Source organism: Oncorhynchus masou, chromosome 8 (assembly GCF_036934945.1).
Source record: "Oncorhynchus masou masou isolate Uvic2021 chromosome 8, UVic_Omas_1.1, whole genome shotgun sequence".
Classification (NCBI taxonomy): Eukaryota; Metazoa; Chordata; class Actinopteri; order Salmoniformes; family Salmonidae; genus Oncorhynchus; species Oncorhynchus masou.
Window position 1 is genome coordinate 11,021,985 of NC_088219.1, and position 24,409 is coordinate 11,046,393.

The following is a 24,409-nucleotide window of genomic DNA, read 5'->3' on the forward strand; positions in this document are numbered from 1 at the left end:
CACAGGACAACACGACACACAACACTACTCAGGACAACACAACACACAACACTACTCAGGACAACACAACACACAACACAACACAGGACAACACTACACACTGAGGATGACCACATGTGAAGATGAGAATAATACTGCTACACTCAATTCCCACAAAACAACTCTGAATACTGAAGTATGGGAGACTTGAATGCCAGAACACAATCACGCATCTGTGTGTTTGTACGATGTGAAAGTGTTGTCTCAGTGAGGACGATTCCATGGACTGTCAGCTGAACGAGAGAAGAAGTAACAGCAACAGCAATTGCATTTATCCCCATCAATCCATGGATAACAGATTGTGTTCGTAGTCTTTGTTTTACATGGTCATAAAGAGAAATAGGCAACACTTGCATGGTCTTTAAAGCAGCTTAAGAGAAATAGGCAACACGTGCATGGTCTTTAAAGCAGCTTAAGAGAAATAGGCAACACTTGCATGGTCTTTAAAGCAGCTTAAGAGAAATAGGCAACACGTGCATGGTCTTTAAAGCAGCTTAAGAGAAATAGGCGAAGCACGTGGACTGGAAGAAACCTCTATAATCACAAAACCAGGGTTTGGAGTCTAATGCTGCTCCTTTACGTGAAACCCTCTCCATAAACAACTGGAGATAGTGTAGGTCCCATAGCTTTGAGTTTTTCCTGACCATGTAACCAGACCAGGAAAAACTCTTATCTATCCCCTTCACCAGAGCCCTATGCTGTGTAGTGTAGTATGGTACAATACATGGAGCTCTGGTCTAATGTAAAGTAACTCTGGTCTAAAGTAATGTAGCTCTGGTCTAATGTAAAGTAACTCTGGTCTAAAGTAATGTAGCTCTGGTCTAATGTAAAGTAACTCTGGTCTAAAGTAATGTAGCTCTGGTCTAATGTAAAGTAACTCTGGTCTAAAGTAATGTAGCTCTGGTCTAATGTAAAGTAACTCTGGTCTAAAGTAATGTAGCTCTGGTCTAAAGTAATGCTCAACACTCAGACTTAGTTTGGTTCTCGTTTGAGATTTGGTCAGACAGATTCCTGCATTCTAGTTGAAGACGTCATCAGCAACAGGCATGCAGACCTCCGTGCGTTGGCTGGTTTATTGTCCTCCTTCGTCCCCTCCTGTCATGTGTCTGGTCTGTTAATGGGATGAGTACGCTGCCTCCCATGACCACCCAACATCCCAACCACACCACAGCCACAATATAGACTCTCAGGGCTCCTAAAATACAGCGTTTGTTTAATCACGAGAAAAGATGGAGAGAGAGTGAGAGCGATGGAGAGGGAGAGAGAATGAGAGATAGGGAGAGAGAGATAGAGAGAGAATAACATTTAATTTACATCTGATGATCTGGGGCAAATTGAATTAAGACTGTTGTGAAGAGGCCAGAAGCAGGCCAGACATTCAGGTCTACTGCTTTACCATGTCCTTGAAATGTTGTTATGACTCACTACTGATGATTGTATTACATTTGATGTGATTTGTGATATTTTATGTCCTATAAAATCAATATAGATGACTATCCTTCACTGTTAAAGATTGATTTCATTCTTCAGAAGAGTAATGGGAAGTTTATTACTATGGCCTACACAAAGAAGCAAATGCCTGTATGTGTGTGTGTTCAATAACACTGCACCAGTGAAGGCTGGTGGGAGGAGCTATTTGTATTTATTATGGATCCTCATTAGTTCCTGCCAAAGCAGCAGCTACTCTTCCTGGGGTCCAGCAAAATTAAGGCAGTTTATACCATTTAAAAAACATTACAATACATTCACAGATTTCACAACACACTGTCTGCCCTCAGGGCCCGACTCCACCACTACCACATATCTACTGTTGAAGTCAGAAGTTTACATACACTTAGGTTGGAGTCATTAAGACTTGATTTTCAACCACTCCACAAATTTCTTGTTAACAAACTAGTTTTGGCAAGTCAGTTAGGACATCTACTTTGTGCATGAAACAAGTCATTTTTTCAACAATTTTTACAGGCAGATTATTTCACCTATAATTAATTCACTCTATCACAATTCCAGTAGGTCAGACGTTTACATACACTAAGTTGACTGTGCCTTTAAACAGCTTGGAAAATTCCAGAAAATGATGTCATAGCTTTAGAAGCTTCTGATAGGCTAATTGACATCATTTGAGTCAATTGGAGGTGTACCTGTGGATGTACTTCAAGGCCTACCTTCAAACTCAGTGCCTCTTTGCTTGACATGGGAAAATCAAAAGAAATCAGCCAAGACCTCAGAAAACAAATTGTAGACCTCCACAAGTCTGGTTCATCCTTGGGAGCAATTTCCAAATGCCTGAAGGTAACATGTTCATCTGTACAAACAATAGTATACAAGTATAAACACCATGGGACCACGCATCCGTCATACCGCTCAGGAAGAAGGTGCGTTCTGTCTCCTAGAGATTAACATACTTTGGTGCGAAAAGTGCAAATCAATCCCAGTACTACAGCAAAGGACCTTGTGAAGATGCTGGAGGAAACAGGTACAAAAGTATCTATATCCACAGTAAAATGAGTCCTATATCGACATAACCTGAAAGGTCGCTCAGCAAGGAAGAAGCCACTGCTCCAAAACCCCCATAAAATAGCCAGACTTCGGTTTGCAACTGCACATGGGGACAAAGATTACACTTTTTTAAGAAATGTCCTCTGGTCTGATGAAACATAAATAGAACTGTTTGGCCATAATCACCATCATTATGTTTGGGTGAAAAAGGGGGAGGCTTGCAAGCCGAAGAACACCATCCCAACCATGAAGCACACCATCCCAACCATGAAGCACGGGTGTGGCAGCATCATGTGGGGTTGCTTTGCTGCAGGAGGAACTGGTGCAATTCACAAAATAGATGGCATCATTAGGCAGGAACATTATGTGGATATATTGAAGCAACATCTCAAGACATCAGTCAGGAAGTTACAAGTTGGTCGCAAATGGGTCTTCCAAATGGACAATGACCCCGAGCATACTTCCAAAGTTGGAAAAATGGCTTAAAATGGCTTAAGGACAACAAAGTCAAGGTATTGGAGTGGCCATCACAAAGCCCTGACATCAATCCTATAGAACATTTGTGGGCAGAACTGAAAAGCGTGTGCAAGCAAGGTGGCCTACAAACCTGACTCAGTTACACCAGCTCTGTCAGGAGTAATGGGCCTAAGTTCACCCAACTTATTGTGGGAAGCTTGTGGAAGGCTACCCGAAACATTTTACCCAAGTTAAACAATTGAAAGGCAATGCTACCAAATACTAATTGAGTGCATGTAAACTTCTGACCCACTGGGAATGTGATGAAAGAAATAAAAGCTGAAATATATCATTCTCTCTCTACATTCTTGAAATAAAGTGGTTTTCCTAACTGACCTAAAACAGGGAATTTTTACTAGGATTAAATGTCAGGAATTGTGAAAAAATGAGTTTAAATGTATTTGACTAAGGTGTATGTAAACTTCCGACTTCAACTGTACATTACTAAATCCATGTGTATGTATAGTGCTTATGTTATCGTATGTGTGTGTATGCATGTGTCTATGTTTGTGTTGCTTCACAGTCCCCATTGTTCCATAGTGTTTTTTGGATCAGTTTTTTAAATCTAAATTGTACTGCTTGCGTCAGTTACCTGATATGGAATAGAGTTCCATGTAGTCATGCCTCTATGTAGTACTGTGGAATAGAGTTCCATGTAGTCATGGTTCTATGTAGTACTGTGGAATAGAGTTCCATGTATTTATGGCTCTATGTAGTACTGTGGAATAGAGTTCCATGTAGTCATGGCTCTATGTAGTACTGTGGAATAGAGTTCCATGTAGTCATGGCTCTATGTAGTACTGTGGAATAGAGTTCCATGTAGTCATGTCTCTATGTAGTATATATAGTCATGGCTCATGTACACACACACACACACACACACCATGTAGTCACACACACATGGCTCTATGTAGTACTGTGGAATAGAGTTCCATGTAGTCATGGCTCTATGTAGTACTGTGGACTGTGGATACATACGTATATATATATATAGATAGGAGGATGGGCTCTTTGTATGGAATAAATGGAACAGAGTCACACAGACTTCAATAACACAATATGGGGACTGGGGCGTAAATAACAGAAACACTTTTATTAAAGGGATCACCGGTAGAAAAGGGCATCAGCAGTGTAATAACAGAGGCTAAACCTCTCCCTTCATCTATCCCCAAGTCATCTTCTCCCACTGACAGCTACCACAGGCTTACTGAAGGTCCAACATCTCATATTGACAATAGAAAATACAAACCCACAAGTCAACCAATTAGTTTCCAAGCCCTAAATAAAACCTATACCTCCCTGAACTAAAACATCGCTTACCAGGCAGGTTGAGTCAGGTTGATTCATCCTTATTTGCAATAATCAGCCTGAGCATGTTTAAATGAGACAATACATTGAACATGGTTTTTAGCCCAGGAGTAACCCTAGAACCCTTAGGAACCCTCAAGAACATAAAGACCAAAACTGTATATCAGCAACCCATTTGACTGTATACCAATAGAGCAAATAGTCACAATTGCAAAAACATATTTCCCAGAAAACAACACTGTGATGTGTTTGAGTGACACTAGGCAGTGTCACTTAGAGATATATGCTGTGTAAAAAATAAATAAAAAAACCTGGGGAACTCGGAAATCTCAAGACTTCCGACTTCAGTGCCTCTGACATCAGTGCGTTTAAGACAACTGGAAATCCTGAAGAAGAAAAAAACGAGCTCCATCTGGGAAAAATCGCTTTGAAAAGATAATTTAACTGAGAATTCCAAGTCAGAAACTCCGGCAATCTTTCTAGAGCTCAGACTTTCCGACCTGAAGATCACAGACGTCATAATTTGACCTCGCTTTTTTTGTTGTCTTGGAAGCACTAATACACATGGTCTTTCACCACTGATATCAATCCTTATTATGATAATGATCTGTGGATCGGACAAAAGGTCTAATGTGTTCACATTTTAGTCAGTAGCCTCCTCCCCTTCCTTTAGGACCTAGTAATAGCCCGTTAAGAGTTCACAGATCTGCACAGGTCTGGATAGATGAACGCAACACGGCAAATTAGAGCTCCACATCTCATCTTGAGGGGCTAGGTGGAACCATCTCCATAGTGATCACAGATATCCTCTCTTTGGACATCTGTGGACTTTAAGGGGGCAGGAGTTAGGAATAGAGGGACACATTTAAAACAGACCACATGTAAATGTGAGTGACGTAAATGCACACATGATGATTGAAAGTCAAGGACAAAAGGATTTAAAGAAATGCTAAGTTCACAGACACAACCGTTAAAATATCTAGTTCCACGTAAGTAAATTCACAACAAATCTTCCTATGCTTCAAACTACCAGCGGATGCTTTACAACACCAAAAATAACTTCACATGGAAAAAAGTTGTCACAGCAAAGCAAAGCTCAAGGCTTAAACCTAGTTCCTCCCTAACATACTGCCATCTCTTACAATCTAGTTCAGTTCACCTGGGACGTCGTCATGGTATCAGTTAAGAAGGTTACCGGTAGTACTAAATCTTTTATTCCGTGGTTAGAACACAGAAACAAAGTCTAGCAGCTCACTCTCTGGTCTTCCAAAGAGATATGACAGTAGAGTAGACCATGTTATATCCATACCCCGTCCGTCTGTCTAAAACCTCAAGTTTATCTTTGTTTGTACACTGACGGCAACACTAATAAACCAGTAGGTTTTTGACATAAGACAATATTAAATCTCACCAGTCTGTGTTGTTGAGGTTTCAATCATTCACACATATTAAGATGGAGTTTAAGGAGAGCGCTCTTCATATTCAATAGCAAAGATTTCTCTCAATACCAGAGACTCATAAGCATGTGTGTGTACTGTCAGAGGTGTGTGTACACACTACTGGTCAAAAGTTTTAGAATGCCTACACATTCAAAGGGTTTTTCTTAATTTATTATTTTCTACATTGTAGAACAGTGAAAAAATCAGAACTATGAAGTAACACATATGGAATCATGTAAAAAGTATTAAACAAATGAAAATATGTTATATTTGAGATTCTTCAAATATCAAGGCAAAGGTTGGCTAACAGCTTTGAAAACTATTGGCATTCTCTCAACCAGCTTCACCTGGAATGCTTTTCCAACAGTCTTAAAGGAGTTCCCACATATGCTGAGCACTTGATGGCTGATTTTTGTTCACTCTGCGGTCCAACTCATCACAAACCATCTCAATTTGATTGAGGTTGGGTGATTGTGGAGGCCAGGTAATCTGATGCAGCACTCCATCACTATCCTTCTTGGTAAAATAGCCCATACACAACTCAAATGAACTTATTCTCTGCAGCAGAGGTAACTCTGGGTCTTCCTTTCCTGTGGCGGTCCTCATGAGATCCAGTTGCATCATAGCTCGATGGTTTTTGAGACTGCACTTTAACTTCTTGGTGACAGGGGCCAGTATTTTCACGTCCGGATGAAATGCACGCCCAAATTCAACTGCCTGCTACTCCCCAGAAGATATGCATATTATTAGTAGAGTATAACAGAACTTATTTAGCAGGCGAAACCCCGAGGACCATACATTCAGATTTTTTTTTTTTAGGTCACTCTCTTTTCAATGAGTTGTCATTGGGAATCCAGATTTCCTTGCAGTTCCTACCGCTTCCACTGGATGTCAACAGTCTTTTGAAATTGGTTGAGGTTTTTCCTTTGTGTAATGAAGAAGTAGCCCTGTTCAGAACGAGGGTCACTTGTAGTGTACTGTTAGAGGTGCGTGACCAGAAAGCTAGCTACAGTTTGTTTTCCTCCTGTATTGAACACAGGTCATCCCGTCTTCAATTTTATTGATTATTTATGTAAAAAAATACCTAAAGTCGTATTACAAAAGTAGCTTGAAATGTTTTGACAAAGTTTACAGGTAACGTTTGAGATATTTTGTAGTCACATTGCGCAAGTTGGAACCGGTGTTTTTCTGGATCAAACACGCCAAATAAATTGATTGAGATATAGATATATATATAGATAGATAGATAGACGGAATTAATCGAACAAAAGGACAATTTGTGATGTTTATGGGACATATTGGAGCGCCAACAAAAGAAGCTCGTCAAAGGGAAGGCATGAATTATATTTTTATTTCTGCGTTTTGTCTCGCGCCTGCAGGGTTGAAATATGCCTTTCTCACTTTGTTTACGGAGGTGCTATCCACAGATAATAGCATTGTTTGCTTTCGCTGAAAAGTATTTTTGAAATCTGACATGTTGGCTGGATTTACAACAAGTGTAGCTTTAATTTGGTATCTTACATGTGTGATTTCATGAAATTTTGATTTTTATAGTAATTTATTTGAATTTGGCGCTCTGTATTTTCACTGGCTTTTGGCCAAGTGGGATGCTAGACTCCCACATATCCCAGAGAGGTTAAGAAACTTTCAATGTTCTTGACATTTTCTGACCTCTGGATTTCTGACCCCTGGATTGACTGACCTTCATGTCTTAAAGTAATGATGGACTGTCGTTTCTCTTTACTTATTTAAGCTGTTCTTGCCATAATATGGACTTTGTCTTTTACCAAATAGGGCTATCTTCTCTATACCACCCCTACCTTGTCAGAACACAACTGATTGGCTCAAACACATTATGAAGAAAATAAATTCTACAAATGAACTTTTAACAAGGCACACCTCTTAATTAAAATGCATTTCAGGTGACTACCTCATGAAGCTGGTTGAGACAATGCCAAGCATGTGCAAAGCTGCCATTAAGGCAAAGGGTGGCTATTTGAAGAATCTCAAAATATATTTTGATTTGTTTTAACACTTTGTTGGTTACTACATGATTCCATATGTGTTACTTCATAGTTGAGGTCTTCGCAAGTATTCTACAATATAGAAAATAGTAAAAAATAAAGAAAAACCCTTGAATGAGTAGGTGTTCTAAAACTTTAGACCAGTAGTGTAGGTTTGACAGACCATGTGAGGAGTGCAGGGTTAGGGTTCATACTGAAAACAGTGTCTTTATTCATTTTGATGCATCAATACAAAAACGCAGACAAGCTTCCTGATTGGCTCGGAAAAACGCTCGTTAGGCTGCCTCTCGCCACAACCCGCCAATCACCAGGAGGGTAAGGGGCGGGTCTATGCAGCCAAAGGGACATTACATTACCAGCCTACCACGGCATGAGACAACCCGCGAACCAATCAGATGCTTTCGGCAGCATCTCCTAATCTTTTTATAGATTTTTTAAAAAATCAAACAGGAAAAAGAAAATACAGCATACCCCATGTTATTAAAAGAAAAGGACAACGGTTGTCATGACAACCAAACAATCATTTCTCCATTAGGTCCATGTCCTATTACATCTATGTCAGCGGTTTGTTTCAAGTGTTTGGTGGTCTGTATCGACATTTCTGCCTGCCTGACATACAGAGTTAATATCCTTACTAAATAAAATACTGGACTATGTGGCCGGCAAAAATACAGTGAGGAAAGAGAGAAGGATAGACGGAAGAAGTGCCGGGAGAGAAACATGGCTAGATACACAGTAGCTAGGAACAGAATCCAATGGGACACAAGAAGAGCAGGGTTAGTTTAGTAGGCTGGGAGGAGAGGTGGAGCAGGGTTAGTTTAGTAGGCTGGGAGGAGAGGGGGAGCAGGGTTAGTTTAGTAGGCTGGGAGGAGAGGTGGAGCAGGGTTAGTTTAGTAGGCTGGGAGGAGAGGGGGAGCAGGGTTAGTTTAGTAGGCTGGGAGGAGAGGTGGAGCAGGGTTAGTTTAGTAGGCTGGGAGGAGAGGGGGAGCAGGGTTAGTTTAGTAGGCTGGGAGGAGAGGGGGAGCAGGGTTAGTTTAGTAGGCTGGGAGGAGAGGTGGAGCAGGGTTAGTTTAGTAGGCTGGGAGGAGAGGTTTAGCAGGGTTAGTTTAGTAGGCTGGGAGGAGAGGTGGAGCAGGGTTAGTTTAGTAGGCTGGGAGGAGAGGTGGAGCAGGGTTAGTTTAGTAGGCTGGGAGGAGAGGTTTAGCAGGGTTAGTTTAGTAGGCTGGGAGGAGAGGTGGAGCAGGGTTAGTTTAGTAGGCTGAGAGGATAGGGAGGAGAGGTGGAGCAGGGTTAGTTTAGTAGGCTGAGAGGATAGGGAGGAGAGGTTTAGCAGGGTTAGTTTAGTAGGCTGGGAGGAGAGGTGGAGCAGGGTTAGTTTAGTAGGCTGAGAGGATAGGGAGGAGAGGTGGAGCAGGGTTAGTTTAGTAGGCTGGGAGGAGAGGTGGAGCAGGGTTAGTTTAGTAGGCTGGGAGGAGAGGTGGAGCAGGGTTAGTTTAGTAGGCTGGGAGTAGAGGGGGAGCAGGGTTAGTTTAGTAGGCTGGGAGGAGAGGTGGAGCAGGGTTAGTTTAGTAGGCTGGGAGGAGAGGTGGAGCAGGGTTAGTTTAGTAGGCTGGGAGGAGAGGGGGAGCAGGGTTAGTTTAGTAGGCTGGGAGGAGAGGTGGAGCAGGGTTAGTTTAGTAGGCTGGGAGGAAAGGTGGAGCAGGGTTAGTTTAGTAGGCTGGGAGGATAGGGAGAAGAGGGGGAGCAGGGTTAGTTTAGTAGGCTGGGAGGAGAGGTGGAGCAGGGTTAGTTTAGTAGGCTGGGAGGAGAGGGGGAGCAGGGTTAGTTTAGTAGGCTGGGAGGAGAGGTGGAGCAGGGTTAGTTTAGTAGGCTGGGAGGAAAGGTGGAGCAGGGTTAGTTTAGTAGGCTGGGAGGATAGGGAGAAGAGGGGGAGCAGGGTTAGTTTAGTAGGCTGGGAGGAGAGGTGGAGCAGGGTTAGTTTAGTAGGCTGGGAGGAAAGGTGGAGCAGGGTTAGTTTAGTAGGCTGGGAGGAGAGGGGGAAGAGGGGGAGCAGGGTTAGTTTAGTAGGCTGGGAGGAGAGGGGGAAGAGGGGGAGCAGGGTTAGTTTAGTAGGCTGGGAGGAGAGGGGGAAGAGGGGGAGCAGGGTTAGTTTAGTAGGCTGGGAGGAGAGGGGGAAGAGGGGGAGCAGGGTTAGTTTAGTAGGCTGGGAGGAGAGGGAGTAGAGGGGGAGCAGGGTTAGTTTAGTAGGCTGGGAGGAGAGGGGGAAGAGGGGGAGCAGGGTTAGTTTAGTAGGCTGGGAGGAGAGGGAGAAGAGGGGGAGCAGGGTTAGTTTAGTAGGCTGGGAGGAGAGGGAGAAGAGGGGGAGCAGGGTTAGTTTAGTAGGCTGGGAGGAGAGGGAGAAGAGGGGGAGCAGGGTTAGTTTAGTAGGCTGGGAGGAGAGGGAGAAGAGGGGGAGCAGGGTTAGTTTAGTAGGCTGGGAGGAGAGGGCGATCTGAATGGTATGTGACTGGTCTGAGGGGGCATGCAAGTAGGCGGATGGATGGAAGGATGAGTTGATGAGAGTAAGCGGGGGTATATTTGGGGAGGAGGGGGGTATAGTCGCCCCCCGGCCTCTCCTATCGGTCCATCTCGTCCAGAAGGGGCGTGGCATCTCCAGCGATTGACATAGGCGTGCTCTGGATCATGGGGCTGGGAGAAGGTCGCGGGGTCATCCTGGGGGTCTTCTGCTTCTTCCTCTCCGCCTCCTTCTCCTGGAGCCACTGCTCCGCTACCTTGCCCCAGTCCACCGCCGTGCTGCCGCTCGACCTGCAGGGGGAGACAGTAGGGCCGGGGGGTTACGTACAGGCCAGTTAGGATGTTGTAGTCAAAAACCACCTCTGAAAGTCTGCAATCAAGTATTTAAACTAATTCCCTATAAACATTCAGAACTTTTTCATTCCAGATCGACCCGTTGCCCAGGATACATAGGCATTTCTTCAAGAATTATTCTGACATTCTAAATACTCCTAACTACTAAAAAAAAACATTTTCCATCAACTGACTCATTCCACATTCAACTGAAACACACAAATCGGTCTGTCTCTCTCCGTCTCAACTTACTTAGGCTGCTGCTGCGGAGTGCGTCCTCTGGAGGAGGACGAGGGAGTGTTGGACGAAGGTCCCTGGTGGCTGCTGTGGCCCTGGTTGCTCTGTGTGTGTCCATGGGAGTGGGAGGACTGGGGGGTGGAGGGGTACTGCGGGGTACCCATGGTCTGCTGGCTGGGGGTGGTGTATGAGTAGCTGGGGGTCATCATGGGTGTCGCCATTGGCTGTTGGGGCGTCGCAAACACCTGGAGAGAGAGAGAGAGGGAGAGAGGGAGAGAGAGAGAGAGAGAGAGAGGGAGCGAGAGAGGGAGCGAGAGAGGGACGGAGGGAGCGAGAGAGAGAGGGAGAGAGAGAGAGACGGAGGGAGCGAGAGAGAGAGAGGGAGAGAGAGAGAGACGGAGGGGGAGAGAGAGAGAGAGAGAGACGGAGGGGGAGAGAGACGGAGGGGGGGAGAGAGAGAGAGAGAGAGAGAGAGGGAGGGACGGAGGGAGAGAGAGAGAGAGAGAGAGGAGGGAGAGAGAGAGAGGACGGAGGGAGAGAAAGAGAGAGAGAGGGACGGAGGGAGAGAGAGAGAGGGACGGAGGGAGAGAGAGAGAGAGAGGGACGGAGGGAGAGAGAGAGAGAGGGACAGAGGGAGAGAGAGAGAGAGAGGGACAGAGGGAGAGAGAGAGAGAGAGAGAGAGACGGAGGGAGAGAGAGAGACGGAGGGAGAGAGAGAGAGAGAGAGAGAGAGAGAGAGAGGGAGGGACGGAGGGGGAGAGAGAGAGAGAGAGAGAGAGGGAGAGAGAGAGAGAGAGGGACGGAGGGAGAGAGAGAGAGGGACGGAGGGAGAGAAAGAGAGAGCGAGAGGGACGGAGGGAGAGAGAGAGAGAGAGGGACGGAGGGAGAGAGAGAGAGAGAGGGACGGAGGGAGAGAGAGAGAGCGAGAGGACGGAGGGAGAGAGAGAGAGAGAGGGACGGAGGGAGAGAGAGAGAGAGAGGGACAGAGGGAGAGAGAGAGAGAGAGGGACAGAGGGAGAGAGGAGAGAGAGAGAGAGGGACAGAGGGAGAGAGAGAGAGAGAGAGGGACAGAGGGAGAGAGAGAGAGAGAGGGACGGAGGGAGAGAGAGAGAGAGACGGAGAGAGAGAGAGAGAGAGAGGGACGGAGGGAGAGAGAGAGAGGGAGAGAGAGAGAGGGGGACAGAGGGAGAGAGAGAGAGAGGGACAGAGGGAGAGAGAGAGAGGAGGGAGAGGGGAGGAGGGAGAGAGAGAGAGGGACGGAGGGAGAGAGAGAGGGACGGAGGGAGAGGAGAGAGGGACGGAGGGAGAGAGAGAGAGGGACGGAGGGAGAGAGAGAGGGACGGAGGGAGAGAGAGGGACGGAGGGAGAGAGAGAGGGGACAGAGGGAGAGAGAGAGAGGGACGGAGGGAGAGAGAGAGAGGGACGGAGGGAGAGAGAGAGAGGGACGGAGGGAGAGAGAGAGAGGGACGGAGGGAGAGAGAGAGAGGGACGGAGGGAGAGAGAGAGAGGGACGGAGGGAGAGAGAGAGAGGGACGGAGGGAGAGAGAGAGAGGGACGGAGGGAGAGAGAGAGAGGGACGGAGGGAGAGAGAGAGGGACAGAGAGAGGGACGGAGGGAGAGAGAGAGGGACGGAGGGAGAGAGAGAGTGGGAAGGAGGAAGAGAAGTGGTTAAAACAAAGCACTATTTACACAGTGGCCAACAGCAGCAGAGAAAGAACATTCTACACTTCATTATTTACTTTACATCTCTCCAATGTGACAAAGACCAACGATGGATCTTTCTGCCACAACAAGCTTCCTTAGTATCACCGAGGTGGTTGCTACACACTGGCAGTGGATGAGGTTTCCTTCATCTGACCCCAATACAAAACCATTGGACCATCGGTAAGGCAATGCTAAAAATCCACTCACGTGATAGGCTGAGGAGCTGCCTCCCCCGCCCCCACTGCTGCCCCCGGTGTAACCGTATTGGCTGGAGTTCCACTGGGCAGGCGTAGTGTTAGCGTTCTGGCCCTGCCCCTGCCCCGTCACCGCGGCGATGGCACTGAACATCTGAGAGGTCATGTTGCGTGGGAGAGCGCTGACCGCTCGCGTCAGGTCTGAAAGAGACGGAGAGAGAGAAGAAAGGTTTAACCCTAAAGTAGCATCAGACATCCACCAGAATTACTAAAGTGGATATTTGACCGGATAAAATGCTTATCAACTTTAGGATTGATACATTTCGATGGGGATGAGTGTGTGTGAGAGAGACTGACCTGCGATGTTGATGTTTGCTGGTGTAGCGTTGACAGAGGCAGGTGTCCGTGTTCGACTGCTACTGCTGGGGGTGATGCCTGAGGGAGACAACGAAACAGACATTGTAACCACAGGATAGGACAGTTGTCACCAACCGGTCGAGGCATTCCTAGTCGATCACCAAACATTTCTGTAGAAAATCCAACGTTAAAGGTTGTGATAAAGGCTTGCTCTCCTTTTAAATTCATGTTGCGCTGTTGGCGAGAGGTGCGCTTGATTTGAGAAGCCCTGCGCACCAGGTAAGCAAAGTGTTCCCCATTTTGAACCATTTCAGTTGTCGGAAAAGTTAAACTGGGGGACTGGGAGATCTGTGGCTAAATCGAGTGCGCCTACTTGGGCGGCCAATCTGATATATCAAATCACAGTGCCTAAGGAGCTTCCACGACCCCAGGCCATAGCAAAGTTTGATACAAGCCCAACTTAGATGTAATAACTTGTAAAACCATGACCACAGAGAGACTGTCAAAGAATACAGCAAAGAGCTGCTCTTTTTAGGAGCGAGTTCACGTTTAAGTTTTTAATCAACACTATTACAAAACATAAAACAGCTTCTCAGTACTTCCACTGCTGCAGTGAATGAGCCAAGCGTATCGATGGTCCGGCGCTTTTAAGATTATTAGAAGCTCGTCATGGATATTTTAATATCTCTGGTCATTGGAACAACATGAATTTGTGCCTGACTAATGCAGATGCGGTGCGATTCAAGCCTCGACCACCAGGTGAACTGTGTTCCCCTTTCTGGTCAGTCTAACCAGAGGAAAGGAAGGAGAGAGCAGGGACCGTGAGAGGCAGACCCTCTGCTGCTCTCTCCCTCCCTCCGCGGAGACTAATGCTGTGTTCAAAACAACTCGGAACTCTGGGGGGGGGGGGAGACGGCCATCCAACTATCTGGACCTCTGATTTTTCAACCTGAAGATCACCGATGTCATGATTTGACCTTTGTTTTGTTTTCCGAGTTCTCAGTTGTCTTGAAAGCACCACGACCATCAGATACAGGTACCATCAGTCAAGTAAAATAAAAAAATCATTATTTACATGGCAGTGCCTCGCAAATGCTGCACCAACTGATCTATTTAGTTATCAAAGCTCGAGTTTTGATATGTAATATAGTCTGAGAAGACCAATATTGTCAGGCCAGGCATATAGCCAATATTCTATGATAACGAACTACGCTTATCACTCAAACATCATTCCTACAAAACTGTTCATGTCACATGTTTTAAGTTATCATATGAGCGGTCGATCTCGGTTTGCTTTTTGACTGCAAAAGTGATGTTGATTCAGAAAGGGTTGATGACCACTAGGAGATAAAAAAAAAAACACCTTTACAACCAATCTAATCAACATAGCACAACTACAGCAGTGGCACACAGGTCTAGAGAGATTGACAGATGTTCTAGCCAATGGGCAGGCAGTATGTACCTGGTACCGGTTCCTGGAAGTGGTCTTTGAACCAGCGGAACAGTCCGTTAACGGTGGGGAACATCTGGGAGCGGTACCGGAAGCCGTCAGGAGAGATGGTCACATACTCAACACTGCAGACACAGAGGACATCTTCAAAACCAAACCATAACTCTACTACTCTGAGCTCTGTCATAATCACACACCCTAATTCCATTGTCAACACAATAATGCTGAACAATCCTTCTAGGATTTGTATAGATGTTATTGTTACTCATTGTGTATTTATTCATTGGTGTTATTATTTGTCTATTTTGCTCTGAATTGTTGGGAAAGACACTGTTAGTCTACACCCGTTGTTTACAAAGCACGTGGACAAGTAACATTTATTTTGATTTAAGGCTGTGTGGAGAGACCCTAGTATTTCTATGGAAGAGATGAGGTCAGGGACAAGGTCCACACAATAGAAATAGAATGAACGGAACCTCCAACCCTGGCAATTAGACTGGTAAACTCGTGGGTACACTCGCAATGGCTGCATGGTATTGTGAAGCAGTCATTTCCATGGTAATGTAGAATATTCATTTAAATTACGTTAACTGATGAGGCTCATGCAATGGAATATATTTTTTTGTAAATCAAAGCAGATTGATGGGTACATGTCCTGCTTTTACTTCCTGCTTCGCTCCTATGGGTACACTCAAAATGTCTGCCAGTTCACCCATTGTGGCATCATTTACTTGGAGACACCCCTTCTATTCATTCTATTTCTATGGTTGTCAACCACTCACCAAGGTTAGGGGTTAGTTAGCTGTAGTCATGGTAACTCACCATGGTTAGGGGTTAGTTAGCTGTAGTCATGGTAACTCACCGTGGTTAGTTTGCTGTAATCATGGTAACTCACCGGGGTTAGTTCTGCTGTAGTCATGGTAACTCACCATGGTTAGGGGTTAGTTTGCTGTAGTCATGGTAACTCACCATGGTTAGGGGTTAGTTAGCTGTAGTCATGGTAACTCACCGGGGTTAGTCTGCTGTAGTCATGGTAACTCACCATGGTTAGGGGTTATGGTAACTGCTGTAGTCATGGTAACTCACCGTGGTTAGGGGTTAGTTAGCTGTAGTCATAGTAACTCACCATGGTTAGGGGTTAGGTTAGTCATGGTAACTCAGTTAGGGGTTAGTTAGCTGTAGTCATGGTAACTCACCATGGTTAGGGGTTAGTTAGCTGTAGTCATGGTAACTCACCGGGGTTAGTTTGCTGTAGTCATGGTAACTCACCGTGGTTAGGGGTTATTTAGCTGTAGTCATGGTAACTCACCGTGGTTAGGGGTTAGTTAGCTGTAGTCATAGTAACTCACCATGGTTAGGGGTTAGTTTGCTGTAGTCATGGTAACTCACCGGGGTTAGTTTGCTGTAGTCATGGTAACTCACCGTGGTTAGGGGTTATTTAGCTGTAGTCATAGTAACTCACCATGGTTAGGGGTTAGTTTGCTGTAGTCATGGTAACTCACCATGGTTAGGGGTTTTACAGGCTGAGTCATGGTAACTCACCGCTGTAGTCATGGTAACTAACCGTGGTTAGGGGTTAGTTTGCCATGTTCTACCAGGTTAGGGGTTAGTTTGCTGTAGTCATGGTAACTCACCATGGTTAGGGGTTAGTTTGCTGTAGTCATGGTAACTCACCGTGGTTAGGGGTTAGTCTGCTGTAGTCATGGTAACTCACCGTGGTTAGGGGTTAGTTAGCTGTAGTCATAGTAACTCACCATGGTTAGGGGTTAGTTTGCTGTAGTCATGGTAACTCACCGTGGTTAGGGGTTATTTAGCTGTAGTCATGGTAACTCACCGTGGTTTGCCACGAGGCTGGTATCCCAGTATGAACTTCCCTGGCAGGTCTTTACAGGCTGAGACAAAGTAGGGTATGAACGTAGGCTTCTCCTTCTTAGACCTGATCAACAACTCCTCCATTTTCTACCAGACAGACGGGGAGAGACAGGGTGATGAGGGGATGAATAGAAAGGAGATATGTAGCTCTATAAATAAAGAAAATAGAGACAAACTATGGTCACTGGAGAGATCAAACATGTTTTCTAAACAGGAAGGAGGTTATTTTCTTTGTAAGTGAATCAAAATAAACAGTTCTGTAATAGTGTCACATTCTGTGGTTAAGACAACATCCCCCCATACTTTCCTGTCCCCTCCATTATTCTCCCCCTGTACTTTCCTTCCCCTCCATTATTCTCCCCCTCCACTTTCCTGTCCCCTCCATTATTCTCCCCCTGTACTTTCCTGTCCCCTCCATTATTCTCCCCCTGTACTTTCCCTTCCCCTCCATTATTCTCCCCCTGTACTTTCCTGTCCCCTCCATTATTCTCCCCCCCCATACTTTCCTGTCCCCTCCATTATTCTCCCCCTGTACTTTCCTGTCCCCTCCATTATTCCCCCACACCCTCCTGTCCCCTCCATTATTCCCCCACCGCCCCCCACCCTCCTGTCCCCTCCATTATTCCCCCCCATCTTCCTGTCCCCTCCACCCCCCCTTCCTGTCCCCTCCATTATTCCCCCACACCCCATACCTTCCTGTCCCCTCCATTATTCCCCCACCTTCCTGTCCACTCCATTATTCCCCCCCATCTTCCCCCCTCCCCATACCTTCATGTCCCCTCCATTATTCCCCACCCCCACCTTCCTGTCCCCTCCATTATTCCCCCACCCCCCCACCTTCATGTCCCCTCCATTATTCCCCCACCCCCCACCTTCATGTCCCCTCCATTATTCCCCCACCCCCCCATACCTTCCTGTCCCCTCCGTTACAGTCCTGGAAGTACTTGTGTCCCAGCAGGTCACGAGCGAACGCTGCCATTGGCTGAATATAACGAGCTGTGATCTCATCAAGATCCTCAAACTCCTAGAGAGAGAAATGGAGAGACGAGGGACAGAGAGAAAGACAGAGAGAGAGAGGAGGAGCGGGAGAGAGATTAGTTTGAGTTGTGGAACAGGCATGTGGACAACCCATCTCTCACACACGGTCCTCACCTCAGTGTTGATCCAGAGTGTGTGTCCCAGGCTAAAGGCGTTCTCCTTGCCCTCCTCTCTCACATCAACATGCTGGTAGATGCCGTCAGCTACCTACACATAACACATCTAATTAGCATCTAACGACAAATTCAGTCAACACACCGCGACATTAACGGTTCATTGAATGAGGGAATTATTTTATAAAGACGAACAGTATTTGGTTGTAATTGAAATGTTGCTGGTAGGCCAACCTCCCTCCAGGAGATTCCAGGAGAGCTACTGGGCATGCAGGCTTTTGGTGCAGCCCTGCTCGGACACACAACATTGTAAAGAAAATCCGCTGTTCCAACAGGACCTTGATAAGCTGACTGGTGTTTGAGCAGGGTTAGATCAAAAGCCTGCACAGCCAGTAGCTCTCGAGATGGAGGGTTGACCTGTGTTTTATACAGTAGCCTATCAGGGCACTATTTTACTGTGGGGGGGGGGTTTGGCACCCATCTACATCCCCTCCCCTCTCCAGACGTCCTCTCCCCTCTCCAGACACCCCCCCCCCCCTCTCCAGATGTCCCTTCCACATGACAACGTCTCCCTGACCTATCACCCCCTCCATACCTTCCAGGTGACAGTAAGGTGGTTCTCTCCCTTGCTGCTGGGCCTGATAACAACATCTCCCTGGTCCATGGACTCCATCATCTTCTCAGCCTGCTTGAAGTTAATGTTGTGGAAGGATGGGTGTGCAATCACACGTTTTATATAGGCTGGAGAGAGAAGAGAGGGGACAAGAGGGTGAATGGAGGGAGGAAAAAGAGGGAGGATGGGAAAGGGGAATAACTTTAAGAACATTGAAGTCTTGACCCTGACCCTGACCCAGTGTACTAACTGGTTCTCTGTATAATACTGTTTACTAACTGGTTCTCTGTACAATACTGTTTACTAACTGGTTCTCTGTATAATACTGTTTACTAACTGGTTCTCTGTATAATAGTGTTTACTAACTGGTTCTCTGTATAATAGTGTTTACTAACTGGTTCTCTATATAATACTGTTTACTGGCTGTTTACTAACTGGTTCTCTATATAATACTGTTTACTGGCTGTTTACTAACTGGTTCTCTGTATAATACTGCTTACTAACTGGTTCTCTGTATAATACTGTTTACTAACTGGTTCTCTGTATAATAGTGTTTACTAACTGGTTCTCTGTATAATAGTGTTTACTAACTGGTTCTCTATATAATACTGTTTACTGGCTGTTTACTAACTGGTTCTCTATATAATACTGTTTACTGGCTGTTTACTAACTGGTTCTCTGTATAATACTGCTTACTAACTGGTTCTCTGTATAATACTGTTTACTAACTGGTTCTCTGTATAATAGTGTTTACTAACTGGTTCTCTGTATAATAGTGTTTACTAACTGGTTCTCTATATAATACTGTTTACTGGCTGTTTACTAACTGGTTCTCTATATAATACTGTTTACTGGCTGTTTACTAACTGGTTCTCTGTTTAATACTGCTTACTAACTGGTTCTCTGTATAATACTGTTTACTAACTGGTTCTCTGTATAATACTGTTTACTAACTGGTTCTCTATATAATACTGTTTACTGGCTGTTTACTAACTGGTTCTCTGTATAATACTGCTTACTAACTGGTTCTCTGTATAATACTGCTTACTAACTGGTTCTCTGTATAATACTGCTTACTAACTGGTTCTCTGTATAATAGTGTTTACTAACTGGTTCTCTGTATAATAGTGTTTACTAACTGGTTCTCTATATAATACTGTTTACTGGCTGTTTACTAACTGGTTCTCTATATAATACTGTTTACTGGCTGTTTACTAACTGGTTCATTATATAATACTGTTTACTGGCTGTTTACTAACTGGTTCTCTGTATAATACTGTTTACTAACTGGTTCTCTGTATAATACTGTTTACTGGCTGTTTACTAACTGGTTCTCTGTATAATACTGTTTACTAACTGGTTCTCTGTATAATACTGTTTACTGGCTGTTTACTAACTGGTTCTCTGTATAATACTGCTTACTAACTGGTTCTCTGTATAATACTGCTTACTAACTGGTTCTCTGTATAATACTGCTTACTGGCTGTTTACTAACTGGTTCTCTGTATAATACTGCTTACTAACTGGTTCTCTGTATAATACTGTTTACTAACTGGTTCTCTGTATAATACTGTTTACTAACTGGTTCTCTGTATAATACTGTTTACTAACTGGTTCTCTATATAATACTGTTTAAAGGGCTGTTTACTAACTGGTTCTCTATATAATACGGTTTACTGGCTGTTTACTAACTGGTTCTCTGTATAATACTGTTTACTAACTGGTTCTCTGTATAATACTGTTTACTAACTGGTTCTCTGTATAATACTGCTTACTAACTAGTTCTCTGTATAATACTGCTTACTAACTGGTTCTCTGTATAATACTGTTTACTAACTAGTTCTCTGTATAATACTGTTTACTGGCTGTTTACTAACTAGTTCTCTGTATAATACAGTTTACTAACTAGTTCTCTATAATGCTGTTTACTAACTAGTTCTCTATATAATACTGTTTAAAGGGCTGTTTACTAACTGGTTCTCTATATAATACGGTTTACTGGCTGTATACGAACTGGTTCTCTGTATAATACTGTTTACTGGCTGTATACTAACTGGTTCTCTATATAATACGGTTTACCGGCTGTTTACTAACTGGTTCTCTGTATAATACTGCTTACTAACTGGTTCTCTGTATAATACTGCTTACTAACTGGTTCTGTATATAATACGGTTTACTGGCTGTTTACTAACTGGTTCTCTGTATAATACTGCTTACTAACTGGTTCTCTGTATAATACTGTTTACTAACTAGTTATTTGTATAATACTGTTTACTAACTGGTTCTCTGTATAATACTGTTTACTAACTAGTTCTTTGTATAATACTGTTTACTAACTAGTTCTCTGTATAATACTGTTTACTAACTGGTTCTCTGTATAATACTGTTTACTAACTGGTTCTCTGTATAATACTGTTTACTAACTGGTTCTCTGTATAATACTGTTTACTAACTGGTTCTCTGTATAATACTGTTTACTAACTGGTTCTCTGTATAATACTGCTTACTAACTGGTTCTCTGTATAATACTGCTTACTAACTGGTTCTCTGTATAATACTGTATAATACTGTTTACTAACTGGTTCTCTATATAATACGGTTTACTGGCTGTATACGAACTGGTTCTCTGTATAATACTGTTTACTGGCTGTATACTAACTGGTTCTCTATATAATACGGTTTACCGGCTGTTTACTAACTGGTTCTCTGTATAATACTGCTTACTAACTGGTTCTCTGTATAATACTGCTTACTAACTGGTTCTGTATATAATACGGTTTACTGGCTGTTTACTAACTGGTTCTCTGTATAATACTGCTTACTAACTGGTTCTCTGTATAATACTGTTTACTAACTAGTTCTTTGTATAATACTGTTTACTAACTGGTTCTCTGTATAATACTGTTTACTAACTAGTTCTCTGTATAATACTGTTTACTAACTGGTTCTCTGTATAATACTGTTTACTAACTGGTTCTCTGTATAATGTTTACTGTTTACTAACTGGTTCTCTGTATAATACTGTTTACTAACTGGTTCTCTGTATAATACTGTTTACTAACTGGTTCTCTGTATAATACTGTTTACTAACTGGTTCTCTGTATAATACTGCTTACTAACTGGTTCTCTGTATAATACTGCTTACTAACTGGTTCTCTGTATAATACTGTATAATACTGTTTACTAACTGGTTCTCTGTATAATACTGCTTACTAACTGGTTCTCTGTATAATACTGCTTACTAACTAGTTCTCTGTATAATACTGTTTACTAACTGGTTCTTTGTATAATACTGTTTACTAACTAGTTCTCTGTATAATACTGTTTACTAACTGGTTCTCTGTATAATACTGTTTACTAACTGGTTCTCTGTATAATACTGTTTACTAACTAGTTCTCTGTATAATACTGTTTACTGGCTGTTTACTAACTAGTTCTCTGTATAATACTGTTTACTGGCTGTTTACTAACTAGTTCTCTGTATAATACTGTTTACTAACTGGTTCTCTGTATAATACTGTTTACTAACTAGTTCTCTGTATAATACTGTTTACTAACTGGTTCTCTGTATAATACTGTTTACTAACTAGTTCTCTGTATAATACAGTTTACTAACTAGTTCTCTATAATGCTGTTTACTAACTGGTTCTCTGCTGTTTCTTCTTGCGTTCCTCCTCTGTCTTGGTGTCCTCTGTCTCCGTGTCGAAGTCGTAGTAACTGTCTTTAGGGAGCTTCCACTCGTTGTTTTTATCCATCAGGTCAGACGTACGACATGTCAGGTCCACGTTGAACTTCTCAATGTCAATCTTCATGATGCGACAGTGTACCGTCATACCCACCTGGGAGAGGAGGAGTTAGGTGAACACTTGCACAGGCACTGAAACAGCTGAACCAACTTCAGTCACCAACAGATCGAGTCCTGAAGAGAGAGAGAGCTAGAAGATGGGGAATCAAAGCCTTGGTGGGTGTGCTCGAAAGGACCAGAGTAGTATGTGTGTGTGTTGGTTTGTGTGACAGTGTGTATGGCAGGTCTGCGTGTCTCACCTTCACCCTCTCCTCAGGGTGTTTGACCACCTTGTCACTGAGAAACTTGGTGGGGATAAAGCCCTGGACACCGTTGTCCATCCGAGCCCTCACACCTATAGCCTGGCCAGGACACGAACCACTGTCAAAATGGTTCCACACCTAGCAGAGAGAGAGAGAGAGAAAGAGATGAAGAGAGAGGGAGAGGAAGAGAGAGAGGAAGAGAGAGGGAGAGAGAGGGAGAGGAAGAGAGAGAGGGAGGGAGAGGGGGGAAGAGAGAGAGGGGAAGAGAGAGAGAGAGAGGAAGAGAGAGAGGAGAGAGGGAGAGAGAGAGAGAGGGGGAAGAGAGAGAGAGGGGAAGAGAGAGAGGGGGAAGAGAGAGAGAGAGAGGGGAAGAGAGAGGGGAAGAGAGAGGGAAGAGAGAGGGGAAGAGAGAGAGGGGAAGAGAGAGAGGGAGAGAGAGAGGGGAAGAGAGAGGGAAGAGAGAGAGGGGAAGAGAGAATGGGAGAGAGAGAGAGGGAGAGAGAGAGAGGAAGAGAGGAAGAGAAAGAGAGGAAGAGAAAGAGAGGAAGAGAGACAGAGGAAGAGAGAGAGGAGAGGAAGAGAGAGAGGAGAGGAAGAGAGAGAGGAGAGGAAGAGAGAGAGGAGAGGAAGAGAGAGAGGAGAGGAAGAGAATGTTGGAGGAGAATGTAAAGGTAGGCAGAAAGCAAGAGCAAACAAATCATTTAGAAAGAAATAATCCATCATGTGGAGATATTAGAACACATCAGAGAGACGTCAGAGTCCTGCGGAACATGACTTCTCACCTCGCTGAGTTCAGGGAAGTTGTCCTGTTGACAGAAGGGGCACTGCCACAGCCCTGTAGCGTCGTTCCTAATGGCCTGGTCATAACTCTCCCCCTGGGGGCGCCGGTGAGCTATACCGGTCACAACACTGGTGATCAGCTTACCTGGAGACAGAGACGGGGCAACTGTAGAATCTGACGGAATCTGAGCGTTTGTGTGAAGGCAGTGTGAGTGAATTAGGGTGGCTTTTATACCTACATAGAAGGTAGAGGTGTGTGTATACCTATATAGAAGGTAGAGGTGCGTGTATACCTGTATAGAAGGTAAAGGTGTGTGTATACCTGTATAGAAGGTAGAGGTGCGTGTATACCTGTATAGAAGTTAGAGGTGCGTGTATACCTATATAGAAGTTAGAGGTGCGTGTGTACCTGTATAGAAGGTAGAGGTGCGTGTATACCTATATAGAAGGTAGAGGTGTGTGTACCTATATAGAAGGTAGAGGTGTGTGTACCTATATAGAAGGTAGAGGTGTGTGTACCTATATAGAAGGTAGAGGTGTGTGTACCTATATAGAAGGTAGAGGTGTGTGTACCTATATAGAAGGTAGAGGTGTGTGTACCTATATAGAAGGTAGAGGTGTGTGTACCTATATAGAAGGTAGAGGTGTGTGTACCTATATAGAAGGTAGAGGTGTGTGTACCTATATAGAAGGTAGAGGTGTGTGTACCTATATAGAAGGTAGAGGTGTGTGTATACCTATATAGAAGGTAGAGGTGTGTGTATACCTATATAGAAGGTAGAGGTGTGTATACCTATATAGAAGGTAGAGGTGTGTATACCTATATAGAAGGTAGAGGTGTGTATACCTATATAGAAGGTAGAGGTGTGTATACCTACATAGAAGGTAGAGGTGTGTATACCTACATAGAAGGTAGAGGTGTGTGTATACCTACATAGAAGGTAGAGGTGTGTGTATACCTACATAGAAGGTAGAGGTGTGTGTACCTATATATAAGGTAGAGGTGTGTGTACCTATATAGAAGGTAGAGGTGTGTATACCTATATAGAAGGTAGAGGTGTGTATACCTATATAGAAGGTAGAGGTGTGTATACCTATATAGAAGGTAGAGGTGTGTATACCTACATAGAAGGTAGAGGTGTGTGTATACCTATATAGAAGGTAGAGGTGTGTATACCTACATAGAAGGTAGAGGTGTGTATACCTATATAGAAGGTAGAGGTGTGTATACCTATATAGAAGGTAGAGGTGTGTATACCTACATAGAAGGTAGAGGTGTGTGTATACCTATATAGAAGGTAGAGGTGTGTATACCTACATAGAAGGTAGAGG

General features: G+C 44.1%; 1 protein-coding gene across 1 annotated transcript in view; it reads right to left on the reverse strand.

Annotated features, from left to right (window-relative positions):
- Positions 1–10,305: 10,305 nt before the first annotated feature.
- Positions 10,306–24,409, reverse strand: part of supt6h (SPT6 homolog, histone chaperone and transcription elongation factor) — a 37,236-nt gene continuing 23,132 nt past the window's right edge. Inside the window, exons 27-38 of the mRNA XM_064971438.1 lie at positions 23,080–23,222; positions 22,295–22,435; positions 21,894–22,089; positions 18,233–18,378; positions 17,639–17,731; positions 17,397–17,510; positions 16,449–16,573; positions 14,627–14,739; positions 13,165–13,242; positions 12,821–13,008; positions 10,925–11,154; positions 10,306–10,630 (exon numbers count right to left, since the gene is read on the reverse strand). Coding sequence (XP_064827510.1) covers positions 10,441–10,630; positions 10,925–11,154; positions 12,821–13,008; positions 13,165–13,242; positions 14,627–14,739; positions 16,449–16,573; positions 17,397–17,510; positions 17,639–17,731; positions 18,233–18,378; positions 21,894–22,089; positions 22,295–22,435; positions 23,080–23,222 — 1,757 coding nt within the window. The 3' untranslated portion in view covers positions 10,306–10,440. The remainder of the gene's footprint in view (positions 10,631–10,924; positions 11,155–12,820; positions 13,009–13,164; positions 13,243–14,626; positions 14,740–16,448; positions 16,574–17,396; positions 17,511–17,638; positions 17,732–18,232; positions 18,379–21,893; positions 22,090–22,294; positions 22,436–23,079; positions 23,223–24,409) is intronic.